Genomic DNA, 22,717 nt, shown 5'->3' with positions numbered 1-22,717 from the left:
AAACATTGAAGATATAGACAGAAATGACACATGCTCTGCTCTTGAGAAACTTGGAATCCAATGATGGTATTGGTAAGGATAGGGGCAGGAAAAACAAGTACATACATAAACTGTAACATAAGGGAGTTAATGAAATGTCAAGAGAAATCAAAGGGTAGTTTCAATGAAGATTTCATGGAAGAAACCTTGAAGAAAAGGAGAAGGGAACAGATGGAAATTTGGAAGGGGTAAAAAGGGAAGAAGCAGTTATCCTGCACAGGAGCAAATAGATGATAAACTCCTTGAGGGCAAGGATTATCTCACTTTTCATCTTTTTCTCTCCAGCTTCCAGAATGAGGCTTTATTATTGCTTAATTAGAAGACCACATATTTATTAGAGCTGAAAGGGACTTTAGAAGTCTTCAAGTCCAGCCCTCTCTTTTTATAGATAAGCAAACAGGCTTAAGCAGGGATAAATGACTTGTCCACATTCACCCACTGGTAAATAAGAGGCAGGATTTGAACCCAAGTCCTCCTGACTTTAAGTCCTGCACACTATCCCAAATTAGTTGAACTAGAAAGCTGAAGTTTAGGCTTCTCAAGCAGGTGTTGAGCACCTTTGCAAGAGTGAGTATAGAATGAGAAGGGGACACAGCAAGCTCTTGTGCCTTAAGCAGTTACTGGAAACCACTAAAAGTTAGCAGGTGGCTAGGCCCCTACTCCCACACCTCAAAGGTTACCTAGGTATTTGCCTGGCTAACTCAATGCCAGACTGAATCGTCCTGGAGAGAGGGCTTGTGAAGACCCTTTGGCCAATGGCTCTTCCTTGAGCATCATCACAGATGTTGTCACACACCTCAGCTGAAGCTTGCGAAGCCCCAGCTTCTCCTGAACCATTCCCATGCGGTATCGAGCACCCTGGTCCCCAGGACACAGTGTCAGTGCCTCCAGGTAATCAGCTTCAGCAAAGGTCAGTTCTCCAAGTTTGAAGAAACAATCTAGAAGGGAAGGCAGAGAGGGAAGGGAACCACCTGATCTCTTCATCTGACCCATGTGCCACATCTTCCTCCTTCGCACACTGAGCAGCTCATCTCAGCCCTTTCAAGCATAATCCACTCACCTCCCAATTGGGATTCTGCTCATCTCTTCCTAGTGCCTTATTTGCCCACCCCTCCATCCACTTGGACTTGGCCCATAGGAATCATCCTGAGGGCCTTTGTCACCCCTATCTCCCCCCTCAGATTCCATCAAGCTGTGGGGTGTCTTGGGCAGGTCAGCTAGGGAAAAAGTTAAGTGTAGGCTGAGGGCTTGTGATATCTGAACCTAGCCCCATTCCCAAAGCCAAATACAACTGATTTTTTGATCATCTATTGTTTTGTACTGTGTGTATCTCTTCCTTCTATTAAGGCAAATAATGTAAAGCTGTATGTATAAGAGGCAATTGACAAAGAGCTGGCTTTGGGAGCAGGGATATCCTGGCTGGGTGACTTCTCAATTTTAATTTAGTTTTATAAAATTATAAATTAGAGAGCAAATATCAATCCTGATTATTAGAGAGAATTTTCTTCTTGAAAAGGCTCTGGGTGTGGGCACCCTCTTCCCCTCTAAACACCTATCCCCAAAGACAGATGTTTTGATAAGGAAGAGCAAATTACTCGCACTCTCGGGATCTGTGATTTCATTATCCAGGCCATTTCCATGGATGCAAATTGCAGCGCCTCTGTGTCTTTGAGAGGGCCTACCCAGGGCTGGTTTCCAGGTGACAGGCACAGTCTGTTCACTACAACGGGGAGCCCCACAGTGATGAAGACACTACTAGCAGGCAAAGCCCCCAATAGCATGCCACTAAGTGCTATAATTCTGAAGGAGAACTAGGAGGTTCCTTGGAGAGGGCTTCCTAGATGAAGTAGATTGTGAGCTGGGCCTTGTAAGACTTAAGAGAAGAAGAAGGGAGAAGGAAGGACTTTCTAGGAGAGGAGGAAGTCAGGAACCAAGGCGAAGTAAGGGTGAACTCCTCCAGGGATGAGAGATGAGGGAATGGGCCTGCTAGCAAGGACAAGGACAAGGTAGAGAGGCGGGGAGACAGCTATCTCCTGGAGGCCAAAGAGCTGGGCCTTTACAAAGGCGAGAGCTGCCTGTTCAGTTAGCAGCATATAAGTGACTTGGATTTGGGCCTAGCAGAACTGCATCTGGAGCCCCCTCTGCTTATCTGGGCCCTTAGGTCCTCAAGATTTGTAACGAGGGAGTCCCTTTGAATTCTGCATCTCCAAGCCAGCCCCCCGGAGGATCCTCAGCTCACCCCCTCTGTTGATATAGATCCCCTTCTCTTTTTTTTCACCCCGTAGGGCCTTGTTGAGGAGCAACACGCCTTCTTCGTAGGCACACTTGGTATAGCAGAAGACGGCAAAGTCGTTGTACGTGAGCAGCAGCTGGCGCTGGGCCTGCCTGGCAACCTCGTTATCCTCACTCTCTGGGCTTAACTCCAGGGCCTTGACAAAGTCTTCAATGGCTGCATCAAAGTCCTTGAGTCTCCGAAACAGAGTGCCCCTGGCAGGAGAGGAGACAGGGAGCCAACTCACCTTCCTTCAGGCAGCAGGCCTCTCTGAACCATCCATCTCCCACAGGCCCTCAGACTCGCCCTCATCTTTCCATATCAAAGGCACCAAGTCCAGCCTGTCACAGCTGGAGGGGGCTCAGTGACTCATCTGGCCCAGAGTAACAGATCTCCTGTTGCCTTCTCCCCCTCTATCCCATCTTATTCTCTCTGGGGATGGAATGTATCCACCACCTTGCTTTGAGCTTTAGGACCTGGGATGGAGGTGCACTATCAGATTTCATCTTGGTAGGCCCAAGAGCAGAATGTTTGTTCATCTCAATGGAACTGAGCCCAACCTGCTCATTTTATACAGGAGTAAAGGGACCATCAATGATGTGACCTTTGGTCCCGGGTCACACAGGACATTAGTGGCAAAGGCACAGACTTTGTAGACTCCCTGGCCAGGGGCTCTACAACAACTGCCTGAGTTGTGCTCCTCTCCTCCCCTCCAGCCCCAGGGATTCATCAGACAACATATCCCAGGGATTCCTCCCCAGCACAAATGCGCTGGGGTCTTTGGGAGTTCTGCTCCCCCTTCCTCCCCATCTGACAAAACCGCACTTGGGCTTACTGTGGCCCAGTGGGCAGAGTCACTCATATACAGACCAGCTGGGCCACTTGGCCATGTTCAGCCCCGTTTCCTCCTCTGTAAGGGTGAATAAGGATGGGATTGTTGTCAGGCTAAGTAAACCTGGCACCCTTGTCAACCAGTCCACAAGCAATCATTTAGCCAGTGTTTACTATATTCTGGTTGGGCATTGGGAATATAAAGACAAAAAACAAAAACACTCAGTGCCCTCAAGATGTTTATATTCTGGGATGGCCAGCTCTGATTTTACTATTCTCAGCAGTACAATGATCCAAACTATTCGGAAGGATTTAGGATGAAAAATCCTATCCATACCCACAGAAATAACTGTATCTGAATACAGATTGATGCATTCCCTCTTTATTTTTCTTGAGGGTTTTTAAAATTAGTGTGGGAGATCTATGTTTTCTTTTACAACATAATTCTTATGGAAATATTTTGTCTAACTTCACATGTGGTTTCTTAACAAGGTTTTGGGTAGGGATAAAGGAGAGAATCAGAATTCAAAAGTTTAAAAGACAAATGTAAAAATATTGTTTTAAATGCAACTGGGGAGAATATTAAATAAATTTAAATTAGGAAAAATGTTTATATTTTATGGAGGTAGGGATGAAGGAGGTAGTAGTGGGGTGTGTGTATGTGTGTGTGTATCTAAAACTAGGGGGAAAATAACACATTCAGGTATACGTAAATGCAAAATATATATAAGGTATTAGCAAAAACTTCATATAAAGCACTAGATAAATGCCAGCAATTGTTATTGGCAGTAGGGTGACACAATGGAGTGGGACCTGGAGTCATTCAAATTCTACCATAGATCCTTACTAGCCATGTATATAGTCTCTAGACAATTCACTTGAGCATTGTTTGCCTCAGTTTATTCATTTATAAAATGGGAATACTCATCTCATGAGGTTATTATAAAGATAAACTGAAGTAATATTTGCACAGGGCTTTATATAAGTTAAAGAGCTATATCCAAAAGCCAGCTACCATCATTCTTTCATTACCATTATTTGTCATTCAGTTGTTTTCAATCATACCTGAGTCTTCATAACCATTTTTTTGGTGGGGAAGATTTTTTTTGGCAAAGATACTCAAGTGACTTGTTATTTTCTTTTCCAGCTCATTTTACAGAGAAAAAAATGAAGATTAATGACATAATTAAGTGATTTGCTTACAATCAGACAGCTAGGAAGTGCCTTCAACCAGATTTGAACTTATCTTCCTGATTTCAGGCCCAACATACTATCCGTTGTACCACCTAGCTACCCCCTTTATTATTATTAAAATAATAAATTATCATTATTATTAATTTGTACTACTATCACCACTATTGTAATTATACCTGAATAAGTAGTAGCCAGGGTCCATTGGGTTGTTCTCAATGGCACAGTTGATTCGGATCAAAGAATCCTCCAAGTTCCCCTTCAAGGCAGCTATCATTGCTTCCTCCTGGACCTTCTTGGCCTGAACCAACAATTTTTCCAGCAAAGTGTTGGCCTCGGGGTGCTCAGGCTGAATGCTGAGAGCTCTATGCAGATCCTGGTAACACTGATTCGGCTGCCAGCAGGGGTGGGGAGTGGAGCAAGAATCACTCACCTGAATGGTCAGGGATGCTTTCTCTATACCCCAGTTTTGTGTCCTGTACTCTGACCAAAGTGCCAGCTGGGCTGAGCTATAGGAATGGCTTTATCCTTGACATTCGTGGGTTAGAATGTAGCTAATATTTATATAGCTCTTCGTTATAAAGTGCTGTTGTCGTTTTTCAACTGTATCCAACTTTGTGTCCCCATTTGGGTTTTTTTTGGTAAAGATACTGAAGTATTTGCTATTTCTTGCTCCATCTCATTTTACAAATGAGGAAACTGAGGCAAACAGTCACATCAACCCTCTAAGGTAAGTGCTTTTATAATTCCCAATCAATCAATTAGGTAACTTGGGCAGAAAGAGGCTAAATGACTCAAGCTGGCACAGCTAGGATCTGAGGGGGTTCTTGAGCTTCTGGTCTGTCCAGCACTTTGGTCAGCCACCATACCTTGCATTGCTGCCTCAGAATGAGGCAAATCAGAATCACAATGAGCTGATTCATCAGAATGTTAGGGAAGGATGGCACCTCGGAGACCACCAAGTATCAGCACCTTGGTTTTATAAAGAAGGCAATGGGGAACAGCAGCTTGCCCATAAGTCATGCTGAGTTCAGGGCAGAGGCAGGATTACATTCAGGACTCCTGATCCCTGGTCCAGCAAATCTTCTGCATCTTAGACCATAGCCCAACCCACAGTAATTTAGAAATACTCCACTAGGCAGTGGAAAGATCACTGAACTTGTCAGAAATCTGTCTTAAGTTTCCTCCCCTATAAAGTGGGGATCATTGTTGTTAAAGTGATTTGTAAACCTCGAAAGGGTAAGCTATTATAACCTTGGAGTCATTCCTGACTCACTTCTCCTTTACATTTCAAATTCACTCAGTTGCCAAATCTTGTCACTTCTACTACCAAAATACCTTTCAAATCTGTCCCTTTCCCTTTGCTTAAAGGGCCTCCTACTCTAATCCAGACTTCATTTTTCAGACCTACTGTGGACCTACTGCAACAACTTCCTAATCAGACCCCAAGTTTGTTTCTTCCCTCTCTGACTTGAATTCCTCTACATCGTTGCCAAATTTTTATTTACAAAGCAGAGGTCTGAGTATATAGCATTCCCCTACTGAAAAGCCTTCATTGACTCCCTACTGCCTTTAGGACAAACTACAACTCCTCAGCTTAATTTAAGCTTAATCTCACTTAATATTACTACCTTTCAAGCTAACTACATTCTAAACTGGCTGGGGTGGGGGCTGAGAGTAAAGCTGTGGTCCTGGGGATTGATTTCCTTGACTTTTCCAGAAAGATTTGGGAATAGCAGAGTCCCTGAACTCCCTGTCCATCCTGATCTTAGAGGGCTGAGGGCCATTCTCATCCAATGCTAAGTGATGTTTCATCCCACCTATGGAGGAGAGGGTTGGTTTGGGTTCTACCTTTAGGAAGTAGTTATAGAGTCGAGCTCGGAAGATGAAGGCATCAGCATTGGGATTCTGCTTCAACTCTTTTGTGATCATCTGGAGGCATTGCTCATGTTGTTTCATGGCCAAAAGGCAAGCAATGCTAGAATAAGGTGAAGGGAGGCTTCCACAGTGAGGGAGACTTCTTTCCCGGCCCTATTCCCTGCCTCCCTCCTCCCTCAAGGCCTGAAGAACCCCAGGGTCACCTGCGAAAGCGGTAGGAGGGGTTAAGAGGCTGCAGCTCCGAAGCCTGGGTGAACAGGTCTAAGGCTTTCATGTACGAATGATGTTCATAGAGACACTGGCCCTGGTGAGGAGACAGGCAAACACATGTGCTCTGTTCTCCTCCCAGACAGCTGGATATACTGAGAGGTGTATGAAATGGAAAAAGAGAGATGAAGAAGCAAGGAGACACAGAGACTGAAAGGAACAAAAACTCAGATGGGGAGAGACAAAGAGGTGACCAGGAGAGTCACAGAGAGAGAAATGAGAAGAGATCGAGAAAAGGAGAAAAAGAAACATATTGGTACAGGGGAAAGAGACTAAGAGAGAGTGAGAGGTGGAACAGGGTGATAAGCACAGGACAGAGTGAGACAGAAACTGATGATTAGAGAGGCAAGCCAGAAAGCCTGAAGTCCCCAGCACCCTCTGCCTCTCAGGAAGGAGACAGAAGAGGTGGTTCCCTGTCCCCTAGGAGGACTGGGCAACCCACCTGCAGATACAGGACAAAGCACAATCGCTCCATAAACTCCTGTTGGTGTGGGGCTAACAAGGTAGCCTTTCGAAGATTCTGGGCAGCTGAAGCGAAGTCACATAGCTGGAGAAAAGCCTCAGCCCGAAACACATAGGATTCCACCTGTGGGGGGGGGAAGGGAAGAGAAGACACCCAGGGAAAGCTGGTTTTTACTTGGTTCAGGCAAATCTAGTCCAGCCCACATTGCAAAATTTGCACCAGGCTCACTGAATCCCACGTAAAAGAAGAACTTCTGAGATCCTCTGGTCTAACATGGTCTAGAGGATTTGTTAGGAGATGGAACAAAGTCCAATAGGGGATGGGGACCAGTGTAGAAGGTACCAAGGAATCCATGGGCCCAATAGGGGGATTGGCAGAAAATTGTCTTATCCTTAGGGTTCTGGGGAGGCCCACGGTCAGCCCCAATCCTTGGCTGGGAGGGGAGAGCAAAAGGGTTTTGTGGGGGAGGAAAGAGTTTTGCCCTCTCCATTTTTTCCCATTCTCACCATGTGGGGATTGAGGTTGATGGATTTGGAGAAAGAGATTACAGCCTTTTCCCATTCCCCTTTGGCTATGGCATCCTGCCCATGCTGAAAGCTGTGGACAGATAATTAGGCAGACAGGTGGGTTGGGGGCAAGAGAAAGATTAAACTGTACAAGGCAGAAGTGGAAGTGTTCTAACACGATGGGGGTTCAGGAAAGGGAGAGCTGCACTCTGAAGGGCAAATGGCTTCTCGGGGGAAATCACGAAACTCGGGAGGGAAGCGTCTTCTGGTAGGCAAGATATCCTCATTAACAAAGCAGCAGGTACAGAAAAGGGTCTAAAGTCACACAGCAAAAGGTAACCTGTGGCCTGGCTCCCAGCCCTCCAGACGGCTGGAGATCCGGGGGTTTCGAGGAGCTCCGGGGGAGATGGGCGGGGCCTGAGAACGCACTTACTGCTCTTTGATTTTATTTGGCAAGAGAAGGCCCTTGACTGACACTTTCGGCTGATCAAGTCCCCGGAAAACACTGCTCGTCCCAAAAATCCGAGTCAAGGTTGGGTCCTCGACGTTTTCCTCACACAGCTTCTCCAGGGCCATAATGCTGAACCTGAGAAGCAGAGAACCTTAAGCGTTGGAGACCCCCTGAACTCCAGCTTGGCGCTCAAGGCCCTGCGTCATCACGTGGCCTTCAGGCGCCCCCTTTCCAGCCTCTGGGAAGCACAGACTCTGCGGCAGGCCAGCCGACTGTCCGGTCCCAGAGGCGGCGGCCGCAGGAGGGGGAAGGGGGCGTGTCAGCATCCCAAGGGCAGCCGGGTAGAGACAAACCTGAATTCGGGTTTCCCGATTCTCAGACCCGGACACCTTGCTTAGTCCCCACACTGTCTCCCTGCAATCCTGGCCTTCCTGGGCTTTCAGACTCCGGACAACCAACTGTCCCCCGAAAAGACTTCACTTCCCAGTTCCAAGCCCGGCTCCCCAATGGAGGGCAGTTAGTCACCAAGCTCAGGACAGAAGACCACGCCCCCCGCTGGCCACACCTACGAATTCCACACGTTTAGACGTAATGGCGTCTGGCGTCTAACGCGGCTCGTCAGGCTAGCGGGGAAACTCTTTATAGCACTTTTTTGACTTTACTTTTTCCATATCTCACCTTCATTCTAACAAGAGATTTAGGGTAGTCTTCCTCTGTGGTGCGCATGCGCACACCCCCCTTCCCTTCGCCATCCATCATATTGTCATGAAACCCTAAAGAATTACGAGATCCTGTTGCAGTCGGGGTCGCAAATGAAGCTTCGTACCACTAAACATCTTAAAGCACCACAAGAGCTAGCTTCGGTCGCGCGCCGGCGGTACCAGGTCAGAAGTGAAAACCTGTGCCCGCCCCAAGGACCGTGTGATTCCTTCGGGAGAGAGTCCTCCAGCCCACAGAGGCCGCTGCCGGCGGAGTTCGGAGGCGTGGCGGGTGCCCGCGCGGACCAGGAAGGACCCAAAGGGCGAGACTGGGAAGAAGTGGGTCCCGGACTATGTGACCACTTACTAAAAGGAACCGTGACGTCTCAGCCTGAAACTGCAACCTGGGAAGAAGGAAGCGTTTCCCCGCCCCCGCTCGCTTCTTTACGGAGGAGGGACCTTAGGGAGCTCACGTCCAGGGGCGGGCGGGCCCCAGAGCTGGGGGAGGATCTCCACCCGGCTTCCCGCCAGGGGCAGGGGATGTCCGGGGATGCGCCTCCCGGTCCCGCCGCGAGGGGGCCGGCGCGAGGGCTGGACCCGCACCCTGGAGGACCCAGGGCGGAGTTGAGGGAGTAGTCGGCTCTTCACCTTTGGCTGCAAACTTGCTTGTGTCTCTTGGAGAGGCCCTTACGCCGGCGCGAGGCCAGCTGGCTCTTGGAGACGGCATCGTGCAGTATAGACGGCCACACAAACTGTTTCGGACCTTCCACCGCTCCCGCCGACACAGTATTCCCGCCAAGAGCAGAGAAGCCTCCGCGCGCCCAGCCCGCCTAGGACAGTGCGCAGGCGCCGCCCTCGACTGCTCCGCACTGTTCCGGGAGGGAGGGAGGGCGGCCGAGGTCGTCCGGGGCGGGAGCAATGGGGCAAGGCCGTAATTGGTTGGACGCCTCATGACGTCGAGGGGCGGGACCCTCACGGTGAATGGGAGCCGCCAGAGAGTAAAAGGAGGAGGTGGCGGAGGGAGACATGACTGTCTCGGGGCTGCTGTGGACCCGGCTGGGCCGGGGAATGAGCCGAGCTGGCCCCGAGCCGCGGCCTCCTGGGAAGAGGTGGCTGGTAAGTGTGCGAAGGAGGCCTGGAGGGAGACGGGGCCGCGGGGTGCAGCGGAGGGACCCGGTCCCCAGCACCGGTGCCGGGGCACGGCCGGGAGAACCGGCCGCGCTCTGGAGGGTGCTGTATTCTTAGCAAGTCCCCCAGGCCTCCGACTGAGCCGCCTAAGGGCTTAGCAGGGGCGGGCTGTGAATCCCGCTCCCCCACTCTTATCCGCTGCCCCTCCCCCCCAAGGAGGGGACGGGAAAGGGGGGGGTGAACAGAAAACCCCCAGTGCTAGGGCTGTCGCAAAGTTTGGAGGATCCCTGCCCCAAAGCGGGGGTTCCAGCGGATCCGCGAATTTGGATGGGGGAAAAGACAGCTTTTTTTATCACTAGTTTCTGAACGAAATCCGACATTTCTTTCAGTTCTGGATTTTTGTTATAAGCATCAGAGTTCTTAACAGAGAAAAAAAAAAGTTAAGGGCCTCCACCCTGAAGGAATGTGGAGCAGTCTGTTAGGATAGAACACAAACTGAGATGCATGTAATAGTGCAGATGACAGCTATGATCTAATAACATGTTATTATACAGGGCTCTGTGACGTCAGAGTCATTGTCCCCTTCCAGAAGGCTTCCTTTGAGTTCCAACTAGAGTTCCCAGAAGATGAAGGAGGGTTTCCCACTGTGGGGGTGTTCGTTTTAGAACATAGAACATAAGAAAGCTTCTGAGTAAAGAAAATGTGATTCCTGAAGCAGGCAGTTGGGAGCATTTATTAAGCACCTGCTGTGCACCAGGAGCTGTGCTAAGTGCCTGATGAAGAGAAGGGAAAAGGTAGCCCTTGATCTCAGGGAGCCGCATACAGGCGCATACACGGGGGATCAGGAGAGGCTTCTTTTCTCAGACTTGTTCAGTGAAGAGAGACAGGAGGGGCTGGTCTGTGGGAGGGTGGCAGGAGGGCTGGTATCATGTATCACTGAAGACCTTGAGGGGGAGGGAGAATAAGAAACTAGAAAGGTGGGAAGGGGCTGGCTTGTGAAAGGCTCTGGATTCTAGAGGTGACACTGAGCCCCACAGTTCTTCAGGAAGGTTAACTTGACAGCTAAATGGAGGGTGGATGGGAGTAAGGAGACACTGAGACAAGTTCAAGGCGGCTCTTGCAGCAGTACAGGTGAGAGACGGAGCGGGGCTGGAGAAGGGGGGACATAAATGTAAAATCAACAGGATTTTTGGCACCGGAGCAGCAGGACTAGTCAGCAGTGTCAGAATAGGGAAAATTCTAGAAGAGTGAGGCTCTGGGGGATAAAACAGCTTTTGGATTTGGCGATAGATCAGTGGAAACTTAACAGAGGGGTGGGAGGAAGCAGGCGAGTATTGAAGCAGCAGGCAGCAGCCAGTTCTTCTTTGACCCACAGGTGGCTGGTCTAGGCAACTACGGGTTCCAGGGCACACGGCACAGTGTGGGCATGGCTGTGCTGAACCAGCTGGCCAAGCGCCTGAATGTAGCTGACCAGTGGAGGCGGCAGCGCCAGTGCTGTGCAGATGTGGCCATCGCCTGCCTCGGAGAGGCTGAGCTGGTGCTTCTCAAACCGCGCCAGCTCATGAATGTCAATGGGCACAGTGTGGCCCAGGCTGGTGAGAGGTTTCCCCTTCCCAGCCTTGGGGGAGGAGGGATTGCTGCCCCTTGGTTCTGGTTCTCTAGGTTCTGGCCCATGACATTCATTAGATGCTGGATTTCCCCCTAGAGATAACTTCATGGCAGAGATTCCTGAGGGTGCTGGATTGTTTTAACTTGGTGGGGAAGGAGCAATCCTGGTTCTCTGTGCCCACCCTCATCCATCCTACTCTTGTTTCTGTGGGAAGCCAAGGTGTATCAGCTGGCAGCCGAAGACATCTACTTGGTGCATGACGAGCTGGACAAGCCACTGGGGAAACTAGCCATGAAGCTGGGGGGCAGTGCGAGGTGAGGAAGCTAGGGTCCTCGGGTCCCTTATCGCCCCCAAAGATTCTCACTGTGGGGCCACGGCAGGATTGGAAAGAGGTGGTATGAGTCTTACACGTCCTTGTGATGTCATGAGTCTCCTCATCTTCCCCCCTTTGTCATTTCTGTCATTTTGGGGTTTCGCTAGTGAAATTGACATTTGTTTTTACTGGGTTTTGTCTTGAAAGGGGTCACAATGGGGTTCGATCCTGCATCAGCTGTCTCAACTCAGATGTAAGTCTTCCGCACTGGGGTACTGTAGCATTCCCTGGGTCTAATGATCTCTGCTGGAACTCATATGCCCCATCTGTCCCTTTTGTGTCCTGACCTTGCTATCTGTCCTCCTGTAGTCCCTTTCTGTCCTCCTTGATTCACAGCCCCTGCCACATGGGGACCCTGGAGGAAAAGGGAGTTACTACTACTGCATTACTCCCTGCCCGTCAGAGGGCTGCTCTTCTGTTTGCTTTACCCTAAAGCAGTGCTTCTTCCTTTTCTTCTGGGCCCATTCCTCACATTGCCTTGAGGGGCTCCTGGCAGAGTGTATCTGGGTAGGGACTGAGGGTTAGGCTGGCCACCATCATAAGCAGAGCCTTCTGCTCCAGCTGAGAGGGTCTCTTCCTGACATGGCATACGCCCCCTGCTGGCCACGGCTCATGTGGGACTGCTCCCCCGCCTCGGGCATGGGCATAGGCAGCCTCTCCTTGCCTGGAGCAGCGCAGGGCGGAGCCTTGGCATGCACTGGGGAGAGCCGCAGTCCAAGCTTGAGGTAACGTACAGCTGCCAGGGCTCTAGCACTCACCCCTCCACTTCACAGGTCATGCCCCGGCTCCGAGTGGGCATTGGGCGACCTACCCACCCAGGGGCCGTGGAGCGGTACGTGTTGGACAGGTTCACAGCAGCCGAGCAGGAGCGGCTGCCCCAGGTTCTGGAGCAGGCGACGGAGCTGCTTCTGAGCCACATCCACCAGCGGAGCCTGACAGGGACCACACACCCAAGCCCTTCCTGACGTACGCATCATGCTGGCCACAACTCACAAAGAACTGTTCTCCCACCGTGGGCATGGGCAGCCTCTCCTTGCCTTGTTGGGCAGCGCACAGGGCAGAGCCTTGGCACTCCAGCCCCACAGTCCAAGCTTGAGGTAATGTGCACTGAGCAAGATGGGCCCAGGTTCTCCTGACCCACATTGTTGCCCTCTTCCCACCCTCCCACATGAGATCCACCACACCTATGTAATCACTAATTTATGAGCCATTTAATTACTCTTCTGTCCCTGCCCAAGAAATAAAGGTTTCTCTTCCAAGAATGAAGTTTGCTCTTCCTCCTCCTCTGTTTCCTTCCCTATAGGTTCTGAGGGCACAGAGGAGGTAGAAGAGAGTTGTCTCTTCTTCAAGGTGATAGCAGGCAGTGTCAAGTGTCTGAAAGAGTTTGGAAGGGAAACCTGAAAAAAAGACAATTGAGGAAAGAGCTGCCTGAGCCACCTCTTCTTTGTTCCGTCTTTTTCTGCCCTCCCCACTGCCACCGCCACTGGCTCCATCGTCCCTCCCCTCCTCTTCCCCCACTTGGCACTTCAGGAGTGATGAATACCTTGAAATTTCTGAGGCGAGTGGTTTGGGAGAGCATTTGAATGTCTTTAGGGTTGAAGGGGATGTGGTCTGATCGGAATGTGGTAGTCAGGCCTGTCAGCTTGTATGGTATTCTGTTGCACAGTTGATGGATGGGCTTGAGGTTCTCATATCTGAGAGGACAACGAGTCAGGGTTGTGACTCCCAGCAAAGGAAGAGATGCTGTAGTGGGGACAACTCTTGCCCTCACCTGCCTTTTGGCATCTTTTCAAGGCCCTTGAGAGTCCCTCTCCCATGAAGATTTCCCAGCACCACTCCATCCCCAAAGTGATCTCTTTTTAGACAAAGCTGATGTGAAGTACAATAGTTGTAACACAGGACTTGGAATCAGGTGATTAACCAGGATTTAGATCCTGTTTCAGACACTTACTAGATGTGTGACCATAAGTAAGTCATTCAGTCTTTTAGGTCTCAGTTTCCTCTTTCATAAAATGGGGATGATTAAATACTTAGACTATCTACCTCTGAATTTTGGGTAAAGCACTTGAGCAAATTTCATTACAAAATATGAATGTGAATTAATAATAATGCTATTAGTCATTGCTCACTTGTCCTGCAGTGTCTTAATGGGAAATCGGGGAGTTTTTGGTTGGATTTTGATGAATTCATCCACATGTGGCCCCAGGACTACAGCATGGCTCAGCATGGACATCAGCTGTTTCAGTATCTCCTTCTGCTCCATCTGGAAGAGCACGTTAAACTGGCCATCCTCAAAGCGCTCAGGTTGCATCTAGGGGAAGCAAGTCAAGAGTGCACAAGTGGTCAGACTTGCTTGTGTGCATGCGCACATGTGCACATACACTCCAGTTGTATTGTGTGGGGTTAATCAGACCCTGAAATTATTTAGCTCGTTCAATGTAAGCCCATTGACCACTCTGCCACCCTGGCCAAGGGGTGAAGGCAGGAAGAGAATAAAAGCCAGAGAGAAAGCAGCTTGGCCAAGATGACATAGCAGAGCTAGGCCTAGAGCCCCAGGGTCCCGATTCCCAGGTGGGACTTTCAAAAAAACCACATTTTTGTTAAAGAAGTTCCATACCGGAAAGAAAATTTGTAGTGAATACTTTATGAAGTGAAAATTCCTAAATTCAGAGAAGCACCTTGATATAGACAGAATTATTGTGCAAAAAGGTCTAGCCTAGAACATCATTTCCTTTCTCTGAAGCTTATAAACTTGTTTCCTCCAGGGAATCCTACCAAGGAACCATGTTTACTGGAAATGGAAGCTATAGGAAATGTGGGGCCTTGCTTATGTAAAGATCTGTATACATAGCCTAGGTGCCCCAGGTCTTCCCCATTGTGTTCATCCTTGATGGGACTGTGTACAGTTCGGGAACTGGTGAAGCATTAGGAGCTGCTTTACTGCTTTGCCAAAAATAAAAAGCTTTATTATGATGAACTTTCTAAATATCTGCAAATAAGACATTTCCCCATAGGGGGAACAGAAAAAGAGGCTAGCATATGAAATTATGAAACTATAGGTCTCCAATATGAGAAAAAAATTTTTTTTTAAATTCATGTTTCAGATTTAACATGTTTCACCTCTGCCCTAATTGTCTGAAGTTCCTTTGAATTTCCTCCTTCTCTTAGTATTTTTTTTTAAAGTTCCATTGATCTTTGTGTATAAAAGCATTCTCTTGTACAAATAAGTACAATCAAGCAAAATATCTGTTGGCTAGCTGTATCATCCTGCATCTGAAGTCTAGAACTGTGAAACAATGTAACTGGGAAATGTTTAATAAAATAAATATACAATATGGCATATCAATTTGTATTTTTCTAGGTAGATCTGAGGCCATGGGGGATTTTTTCCTATTTTAGCTTGACACCATTGCTATAGTTCTTCACCTCTGCCAAGAGGCAGAAAGCATGATTTTCTCAATTCCCACCACCCCTTACAGCCATTAGCTTGTGGTCACTTCACTGTGCCTTGTAGAAAAACCTCACCGAAAGCAGGTCCCGGAGCAGGAACCTGGCTTGGGTCAGCACCTGTTCCACATCTTGCTTTCGCTTCTGCTCATTCTCCAGCTCCTCTGTCAGTTTCTTTGCTTCCAGCTGGTTGAACTTGACCTTCATTGTTAGTTCCTCCACATCATTCCTGGAGAGGGTCTGATCATGGGGTTCTGCTCACCCTCTTCCCCAACCCCCTCTTTCCCATCAGTCCAGAAGGAGGAGGGAGGCCTAAGGCAGGACTGTATTATCCTAGAATTGGTTGGATTGTTCCCCCAAGAACCAGATTCTACCACATTTAAGAACTAAGATTCTAAAATCTCTGATCTTCCAAACGAGGAGCCCCAAGACACCATTTGTTTCTGCTCCCATTTTACAGACAGAGGCTGAGGACCAGAGAGGTGGCATTAGAGAGCCAGGACTAGGGCCACAGGCCATCTAACCCCAGATGTGGATTAAGACATGTACTTCCACGGTGACATGCAGAGTCCCGACTTGGTCAGTGTCCTTGGTGGCCACATCTGCAACACTGGCCTGAGGCTGAGGGCTGAACTCTCCAGATTGAGTTTTCCCTGGACCAGGCCTTGAGGACAGCCTACCTGAGGTCGTGGTTGTCCTGTTGTATCTGCTGGAAAGCCATCTCTACCTGATCCAACATGACCCTTCTCTTTTCCACTTCTTCCATTCTCTGCTGCTGTTCCTCACACTTCTCGACCAGAAACCATATCATCTGGGGTGACAATAACAGTAGCATTTCCACAGCACTTTAAGACCTATGAGTCTCTTTACATAGAGAGATCCATGAAGATGAGGAAACAGGCAGAGCTGAAGTGCTTTGCCCATGATTACACGGTAAGTATTTAGGATGGGATTGGAACTCAGATCTTCCCGACTCCCATGCTCCAGCCACTTTCCCACCATTTTCAGAAACAAGTCATGAGGGGGTAGGAGGAGAATGTTTTATTTACCAAAAGTGTTTCCACTCCCCACAGTCTCCCCATATCTACAAGGGTGAATTCCAATCTCAGGATGTGTGACTCCTCCCTTGGGAAAGGCACATTACCTACTAGGTACTCGGATGGGCTCAATGTTACCTTAAGGCGATTCAGTTTATCCTTAGACAGCATCTTCTTGTTGCTCTTCAGCATGTCCAACTGCTTGCTCATCTGCCTTGTATCCTCTACCAGCTCCTCATTCTCACTGAACAATCCTACACTTTGGTTGGACACTTTGGCCAACTCTTGAGTCATATCCACGTTCTCTTGGATTACCTTCCTAGTTGTCTCCGACATCTGGAAAGCGGACATCTTGCGAAACTCGATTGCCACCTTGTTCACTCGCTGGACAATTTCCTTTTTCATTCTGGGGTTTGGATAGGGGGATTTTTCCTAGGGGTCAGTTCTAGCTCTCCCCAGAAGGCAATTTCCCAAACCCTCCTGCTCCTAAATCACATTCCCTGATAGTGGATCAGATTTATTCCCTCCCCCAAGCCTTTCAGCTTTATAAATGACAACAGCAGGAGCTGGAGGGGGGTTTAGAGATCTAATCCCACACCATTCTTGTACAGAATCAGAAACTGAGAACATGAGAGGGGAAGTGACACAGGCAATGTCAAATGGCTAATAGATCCCTCCAATAGCTTCTGAGTGAATGATCCTTGCATCCTCGGGAGATCCTGTGATCCCTTACACCATTGGCCTTCCCAGCCCTGACCAGTTTGGGGAATGGACTTGATAGTAAGGAGCTCAGACCTGTCTTTCTCTAACACAGCCTTCTTCTCCAGGGAGTAAATCCAGTCCTTGTACTCGTCCTGTTCCTTCTTCAGTTGTTCTTCCAGCAACGTGAATTTGGCCATGAGTTCTTCCTTCTGGATCCGGTACTCATCGAGGGCAGCTAGCCTTCCCCCTGACCAGAGAAGTCCTAGTGAGCCAGCAGACCCCCAACACTCCCAGAGGACTTCAGCAGGCCTGGAGGGATTGCATGAGAGGGATGTACAGTGCTCTACCTCTAGCCATATGTTTCTAAGGCCCCCATCTCTTGAAACTACCCCCAGTCCCTCCCCCCTTCCATCAAGTTCTATTGTGACCTGTAACTTATGGATCCAAGCTTATTTTCCACAGCTTTATTCCCTTAGGTCATCATCCTCATTCTTAATAACTCACATTTATAGAGCACTTCAAGGGTTATACAGTGCTCTGCCCACAATCTTGTAGTGTAGGAAATTTAAGTCATATTATCCCCATTTTGCCTGTGAGGAAACTAACAGAGAATCTAAGTGAATTATCCATGGACAACTAGTAAGTATCAGAAACTGTATTTGAAGTCAGGTATACGGATACTAAGTCCAAGGTGCTTGTCTCTGATCTAGGCTGCTTGCTTCTAATATTCCTTACATGGAACAATGGTACTCTCCATGTGAGAACCTTTCTGGGCCCTTGAGCTCAGGAAGAGCTCTCCTCCTAGATCACCCTCCCTCCTTCCTTCAATTTATTTAAATTTTACTCATTTTTCAGGACCCACTTCAAATCCCACCTCTTTCTGCCAAGGCCTCCCTGTCTGTCCCATTGTACATTGATGTCTCCCTTGTAAGAAATCCTAGAGCATTTATGTAAAAACTATAACATCATAGGAATGACTATTTAACAAACAGACCATAATTTAGATATCCAAATGAGGACTATTTCCCTTTAAAGCAGTTCAAGGCATTTGGGGAACTTTTCTTTGGAAATAACCTTCAAAGTCTGTGACCCATTCTTTTTAAATAACTTCATCCTTTCAACAATCAAATCAATAAATACATATTAAGTTCCTTCTGTGGCCAAAATGAGTGATACCTCAGCCTAATAGAGGACTAGCCTCAGAGCCAGGAATATCTTGGCTCAGGTCCTCCTGAGCTCATACTGGCTATTCCACTGTGAGCAGGTCAGTGCTCCCAGGCCACCTCCATAATACCATTAAGTTACAGATGAATTGTAGGCAGAGGGAGTTTCCATACAAATTGTTCCTCCATCTCCAGTGCCATCTACTTGAAATCTTTCCCCATCCTGGTAATTAGTACTTCCCTCTTGAAATGATCTTGTGGTTGTTCTGTACATATTGTTGTTGTTGATCCTTCATTCTCAAAGAAAAAAGGTAATATCAGGGAGAGGAGGCTATGACATGCAAGTGAGTGGGATTTAAGTGAGGGGGGGTTGGGCAAAGTCACCAACCTCACTTCCTTGTCTGGAGCCATCTGGATCCCAATGGCCAGATGTAGATCAGGATGACTGGAGATGGCCTGTATTATGTATGTACACACTGTCTTCCTTGTTAAGATTGTAAGCCCCTTTAAGTCAGGAACTATCTAATTTCTGTCTTTATATCCCTAGTGCCTGGCACATAATAGGTGATTAATGTTAATTGACTCAATGTCCTCTTGACATGTACTCAAGAAAAAAAAAATACAGGGCATTGATCTTAGGAACTGGAAAATAAAGGTTAAAAAATTTTAACATGGTTCCTTCCTTTAAAGAGCCATCTGTCTGAGAGGAATTTACACAAAGTGACATGAGACAATAAAGTTATTAAGGGCAGAAAGCATAAGGAGATACAGAAGTACATTTGAAGAGTTCCCTCCTGGATGGCTCAGTAGAGAGAGCACCAGCCTTAAAGTCAGGAGGACCTGAGTTCAAATCCAGCCTTGGACACTTAATAGTTCCTAGCTGTGTGACCCTGGCCTGGGTAAGTCACTTAATCCCAATTGCCTCATCCAAAAAAAAAAAAAAAAAGAATTCCCTCCTGTCTAATGCTTTCCTAGTACATTATCTTATTTGAGCCTCACAATATTTCTGTGGGGAAGAAACTCATATTAGCCCCCTTTCATAGATGAGGAAGCTGAGCCTCTGCGACACTAGTTTTCAGAGGTTACATTTGAGCTTAGGTCTTCTTGCCTCCAAACTCTACCACTCCCTCCAATACACCATATCACCTTCCCTTCCAAACAAAGCTTCATATAATATTTTTACTGAAATGATTATATCTGTAGTTAGATTAAAAAACATTCCAATTTGGCTGACATCTTTATTTAGGACAGGTACTACCATACTAGAGGTTGCATCAGAAGAACCCTATTCTGCCTCTGCTTTCTTGACTTTTTAGCAAAAAGGAAATATATGAGCTTCCTTGGATGGTAGATTTGATTTTTGGAATGAGCCACAAGTCATTCCCAGCCAAGTCTGATGATGAATGTGGGTGACTAAGCTGGATCACAAATAGGGTGTGACTCATCATTAAAGCTCATTTTCTGACTCATAAACTGGCTCTTGATTGCAGCTCCCAAACAGGAATCTGGAAATGTTTTGCACAAAGGCTGCCTTTTTGGAATGCCTATAGGTCTTATCATACACTCCTTAATTCAAATGCTTTCATGGACTACCCACTGCCTACTCAGTCCATAATCTGGCAGTAAAGGTCCGACACCCTATCTCTCTGGCCTAATTCACACTTCATGTACTTTATGCTCCAAACAGATGACAGTTGCTGGCCTGTAAATATGTCTTCCTGTCTTTCATCTTTATTCACTTTTCTCCTTATACAAAGTATGACTTCATTTAACCTTATTTCCCCTTGTTGACATTTTAACCTTCTTTCAAGGTTCTGTCAGATACCACCTTGGTGAAAATGTCTCATCCCTCCCAGCTGGAAGTGCCTTTTCTTTCATCTGATTTCAGAACTCTGTATTTGTCTTAACAGCTCTACTAGAGCTAGGAAGAAAGGAGAAAAGACAGGAAGGGAGGGAAGAGAGGAAGAAGAGAAAGGAGGAAGGAAGGAAAGAAGGAAGAAGGGAGTGAGAAAAGAAGGTAGGGAGAGAAGAGGAAGGAAGGAAGAGAGGAAGCAAAGAAGGAAGGGAAGGGAAAAAAAACACTGTGGGACATCTAGGTTCTGGTTAATTTGTTAAATAATCATCAATTCCATAATCTTCTTGCCTAGTCAGTACAATACAGCTACATCTTATCTCCCACCTCAACTATTAAGCTCACCAAAGGTAGGCATCGACATGTTCCTTCTTCCTCCTGTCTCCTCCAGAGTGTAGCCTAGCCAGAGTTGGGCACATAGATGGTGCTCAGTAAAGATGTGTTGATGTACTGAATGATTTGGGCCTTTCCCTTACCCAGCAAAACATTCTCCGAGACGAGCTGGTCTTTAGTCTCCTGGAACTCATGGCGCACCTGGGCCAGCTGGGACTCAAAGGCATCCTTCTCTATCTCCTTGGATATCTGTAATCCCTGCAGCTGTTCATTGAGGTCTGTGATCTCAAACACTCGCTGGTTGAGGGAACATTTGAGGAAGGCGACAATCTCCTTTTTATTTTGAGCCAGCTGTTCAAACTTAGCCCGGAAGAGTCTATCATTCGCCACCAACTCATCCCACTTCCTTTGATAGCTGGGGTAGTAAAGGGTCAGAAGTTTCAGGGGGCTGGATTGGATGACCCCCCCCCCCCCCCAGAGCTGGCTGGAAAAAAGGTTTAAGATCTGAGCAGAAAGTCTAAGGAATGGAACCACCGCTGACTACCTTTCTGGGAAAATTGCAAATCAGCTTACTCTGATTCCTGCTTTAGGGGCATTCAAAATCCATGCTATGATTAATTACAAAACAGATACTAATGGTGGATGGGAGGCCTCAGGGATAGATTTTAGAAGCATGTTTGGAAAGAATCGAGCTAAATCGGATTCACATCACTATCAAGCAGCCACTTAGGTGATAGTATTTGAGGACAGCACCCAGAAGTCTATCCTTCCCCCAGATATCTTGAGAGGCCCTTTTAGCTCTTTTGCTTAAGCATCCCCACCCCACTTACACCCCACCCTTTCAATTCCAGCCCTCATTGGAGGCCCATTACACTTCTATGGATCCAAGCTTTTCAGAAAGCTGAGATTACTCAATGACTCTGGGCAGAGGAGACAGAGGGACTGAGAAGAAAGAGCTGAACAATGACCGAGGACTCTGGCTTCCTGGAGCTCAAAGCTGTCTATTCTTCAGACTGTTAGACTTGAGAAGACCCAGAGGTACCACCTATCCCAACCCCATAAGTTTTACAGATGGGGAAGCTGGGGTGGGAGCAGGAGTAGATTTGCTGAAGATCACAGAGTTGGTGGGAGGCAGAGCTAGGCTTAAGGCGCAGGTCTCTCGGCTCCATATCCAGAGTCCTTCCCACCAGAGCCACTGGGGACCCAGAGCACTCCCTCCCTCTCGGGGTAGGGGTCTGTTGCCCCTGTGCCCTAACACACTATGGATCCCTGGCTGCTTGTTGTCTGGGCCTCCCAGCTCACTGACTGAATGATCCTCTTCTCCAGGTCCTGGATCTGGTTTTGATAAAACTTTCGGATCTCTTCTGTGATGACCTCTTCTACTTTAGGTGATAGTAGACCACCCTTCTTGCTTTTCTTTTTCCCACCCTCCCCACCTTTTTTGGGCCCCATGGCGGCTAGGGCCTTGAGGTTTGGCTACTGCTGCCCCTTTAAAAGGCCAAGCTGTTGCTAAGGAAGCTGCTCCCCACCCCCACCGAGTTCTATACATAGCAACAGGCATAGAGTGAGGAGATGGATTTAAAGGAGCCCTGCCCCTTCCCAGAACAGTACCTTGGCTCTACTCCCTTTTCCTTTTCTGACCTCACAGGATTGTAAGGAAGAAAGGACTTGGAGAGTCTTAAAGTGCTACATAAATTTCTTTCTTTTTCAGTTCAAATGTGATTTCGTTGGTGTGAAGGAAGTCCCAGAGAGAACATTTGGCAGCCACAGGTCAGTACCTGCCCTGCAATCGGCAGTCTCAGGGAACTCCCTGTCAGTGCCAGGCCTTGCCCAGGCCCACCCAGCCTGGATGTGTTACAGTGGGACCAGAATTGCAGCTTCCTCTCACAGGGATGGGAATACGTGTTCCCGACCAGGACAGCCTCCTAGAGGGGACATGTGACTAGAACGCGCACAAGTTTCCTGGTTCTCCTTCTGCACATTATTTCTGAGACAGAAGAGGACCACAGACCATGGTGCTTTCCAAGCTTCTACTGAAGGATGGAAGCTATGGGATCAGTGAGTTACCTCTTACAATCCAAGGCAGGGAAAGCCAGCTGTCACTGGGTGTTCCTTGGTGGGGTAGCAGTGTCATGGTGAAGAGATTTGGGGGAGAGCACAGAATTTTACAGGCGCAGACCAGAATCAAGTGGTAGGGCTGGGGGCAGGTTAGGTCCAACTAGCAGCTTTGGTCAGTGTGAATTACTGATGTCCAGTCTCTGGCTTCTTTCTCCCCGCTCCTTCCCAGGGTTCTGAACCAAGAATCTCTGGGCCTCCTTTATCTAGCAGACCACCTCTCATCCCCCTCTGATGAATGGGAAGGAAGGGTGCTGGAGAACAGGGAATGAAAGAAATTATCAGGAATGCTTGCTATACATTGCTTTAATGCCTACTTTTCAATACTATCTTAAACTGCTAATAAATTATATGACTATTAA

At 47.9% G+C, this 22,717-nt stretch overlaps 3 protein-coding genes across 18 annotated transcripts in view; 1 reads left to right on the top strand and 2 right to left on the bottom strand.

Moving 5' to 3' along the window:
• The window catches only part of TTC16 (tetratricopeptide repeat domain 16), a 14,504-nt gene extending 5,130 nt beyond the window's left edge, over positions 1-9,374 (bottom strand). For 5 of the 11 annotated variants that reach the window (XR_012486862.1, XR_012486861.1, XM_074293708.1 and 2 more), the window contains exons 1-9: positions 8,252-8,474; positions 7,881-8,033; positions 7,448-7,538; positions 6,921-7,064; positions 6,415-6,515; positions 6,185-6,311; positions 4,513-4,727; positions 2,279-2,526; positions 836-977 (exon numbers count right to left, since the gene is read on the bottom strand). Coding sequence is in view for 9 of the 11 variants with exons in the window: in XM_074293708.1 (XP_074149809.1) it covers positions 836-977; positions 2,279-2,526; positions 4,513-4,727; positions 6,185-6,311; positions 6,415-6,515; positions 6,921-7,064; positions 7,448-7,538; positions 7,881-8,023 (1,211 nt within the window). In the remaining 2 variants the exon portion in view is untranslated. Of the gene's footprint in view, positions 1-835; positions 978-2,278; positions 2,527-4,512; positions 4,728-6,184; positions 6,312-6,414; positions 6,516-6,920; positions 7,065-7,447; positions 7,539-7,880; positions 8,034-8,251; positions 8,475-8,576; positions 8,671-8,963; positions 9,052-9,244 lie in introns of those variants that run through there. The other 6 variants (XM_074293704.1, XM_074293705.1, XM_074293703.1 and 3 more) reach the window with 6 other exon arrangements.
• Positions 8,915-22,717, top strand: PTRH1 (peptidyl-tRNA hydrolase 1 homolog). Of its 6 annotated transcripts, none has more exons than XR_012486866.1 (8): positions 9,487-9,712; positions 11,100-11,319; positions 11,548-11,647; positions 11,854-11,899; positions 12,480-12,803; positions 21,092-21,278; positions 21,952-22,010; positions 22,528-22,717. XR_012486866.1 is itself a non-coding variant. In XM_074293716.1 (5 exons), exons 1-5 carry the CDS (start codon positions 9,623-9,625, stop codon positions 12,669-12,671), a joined length of 648 nt encoding a protein of 215 aa, XP_074149817.1. In that variant the 5' UTR covers positions 8,915-9,622; the 3' UTR covers positions 12,672-15,044. The 6 variants fall into 6 exon arrangements, 2 of the variants coding, with proteins under 2 accessions (XP_074149817.1, XP_074149815.1); XR_012486864.1 differs by adding an exon at positions 15,614-16,086 and having other exon boundaries at positions 21,952-22,717; XR_012486863.1 differs by adding an exon at positions 15,614-20,516 and having other exon boundaries at positions 21,952-22,717.
• LOC141557684 (cilia- and flagella-associated protein 157-like) lies at positions 12,896-21,751 on the bottom strand. Its single transcript, XM_074293712.1, has 9 exons — positions 21,547-21,751; positions 20,384-20,655; positions 16,986-17,139; positions 16,329-16,596; positions 15,834-15,964; positions 15,232-15,382; positions 13,836-14,017; positions 13,250-13,400; positions 12,896-13,103 (listed from the first exon to the last, which is right to left on the bottom strand). The coding sequence occupies exons 1-9, from the start codon at positions 21,690-21,692 to the stop codon at positions 12,918-12,920; spliced, it is 1,641 nt and encodes a 546-aa protein (XP_074149813.1). The 5' UTR covers positions 21,693-21,751; the 3' UTR covers positions 12,896-12,917.

Source organism: Sminthopsis crassicaudata, chromosome 2, assembly GCF_048593235.1.
Source record: "Sminthopsis crassicaudata isolate SCR6 chromosome 2, ASM4859323v1, whole genome shotgun sequence".
Lineage (NCBI taxonomy): Eukaryota > Metazoa > Chordata > Mammalia > Dasyuromorphia > Dasyuridae > Sminthopsis > Sminthopsis crassicaudata.
Note: the sequence above shows the minus strand (reverse complement) of the source record. Positions and strands in the feature narration are given on the sequence as shown.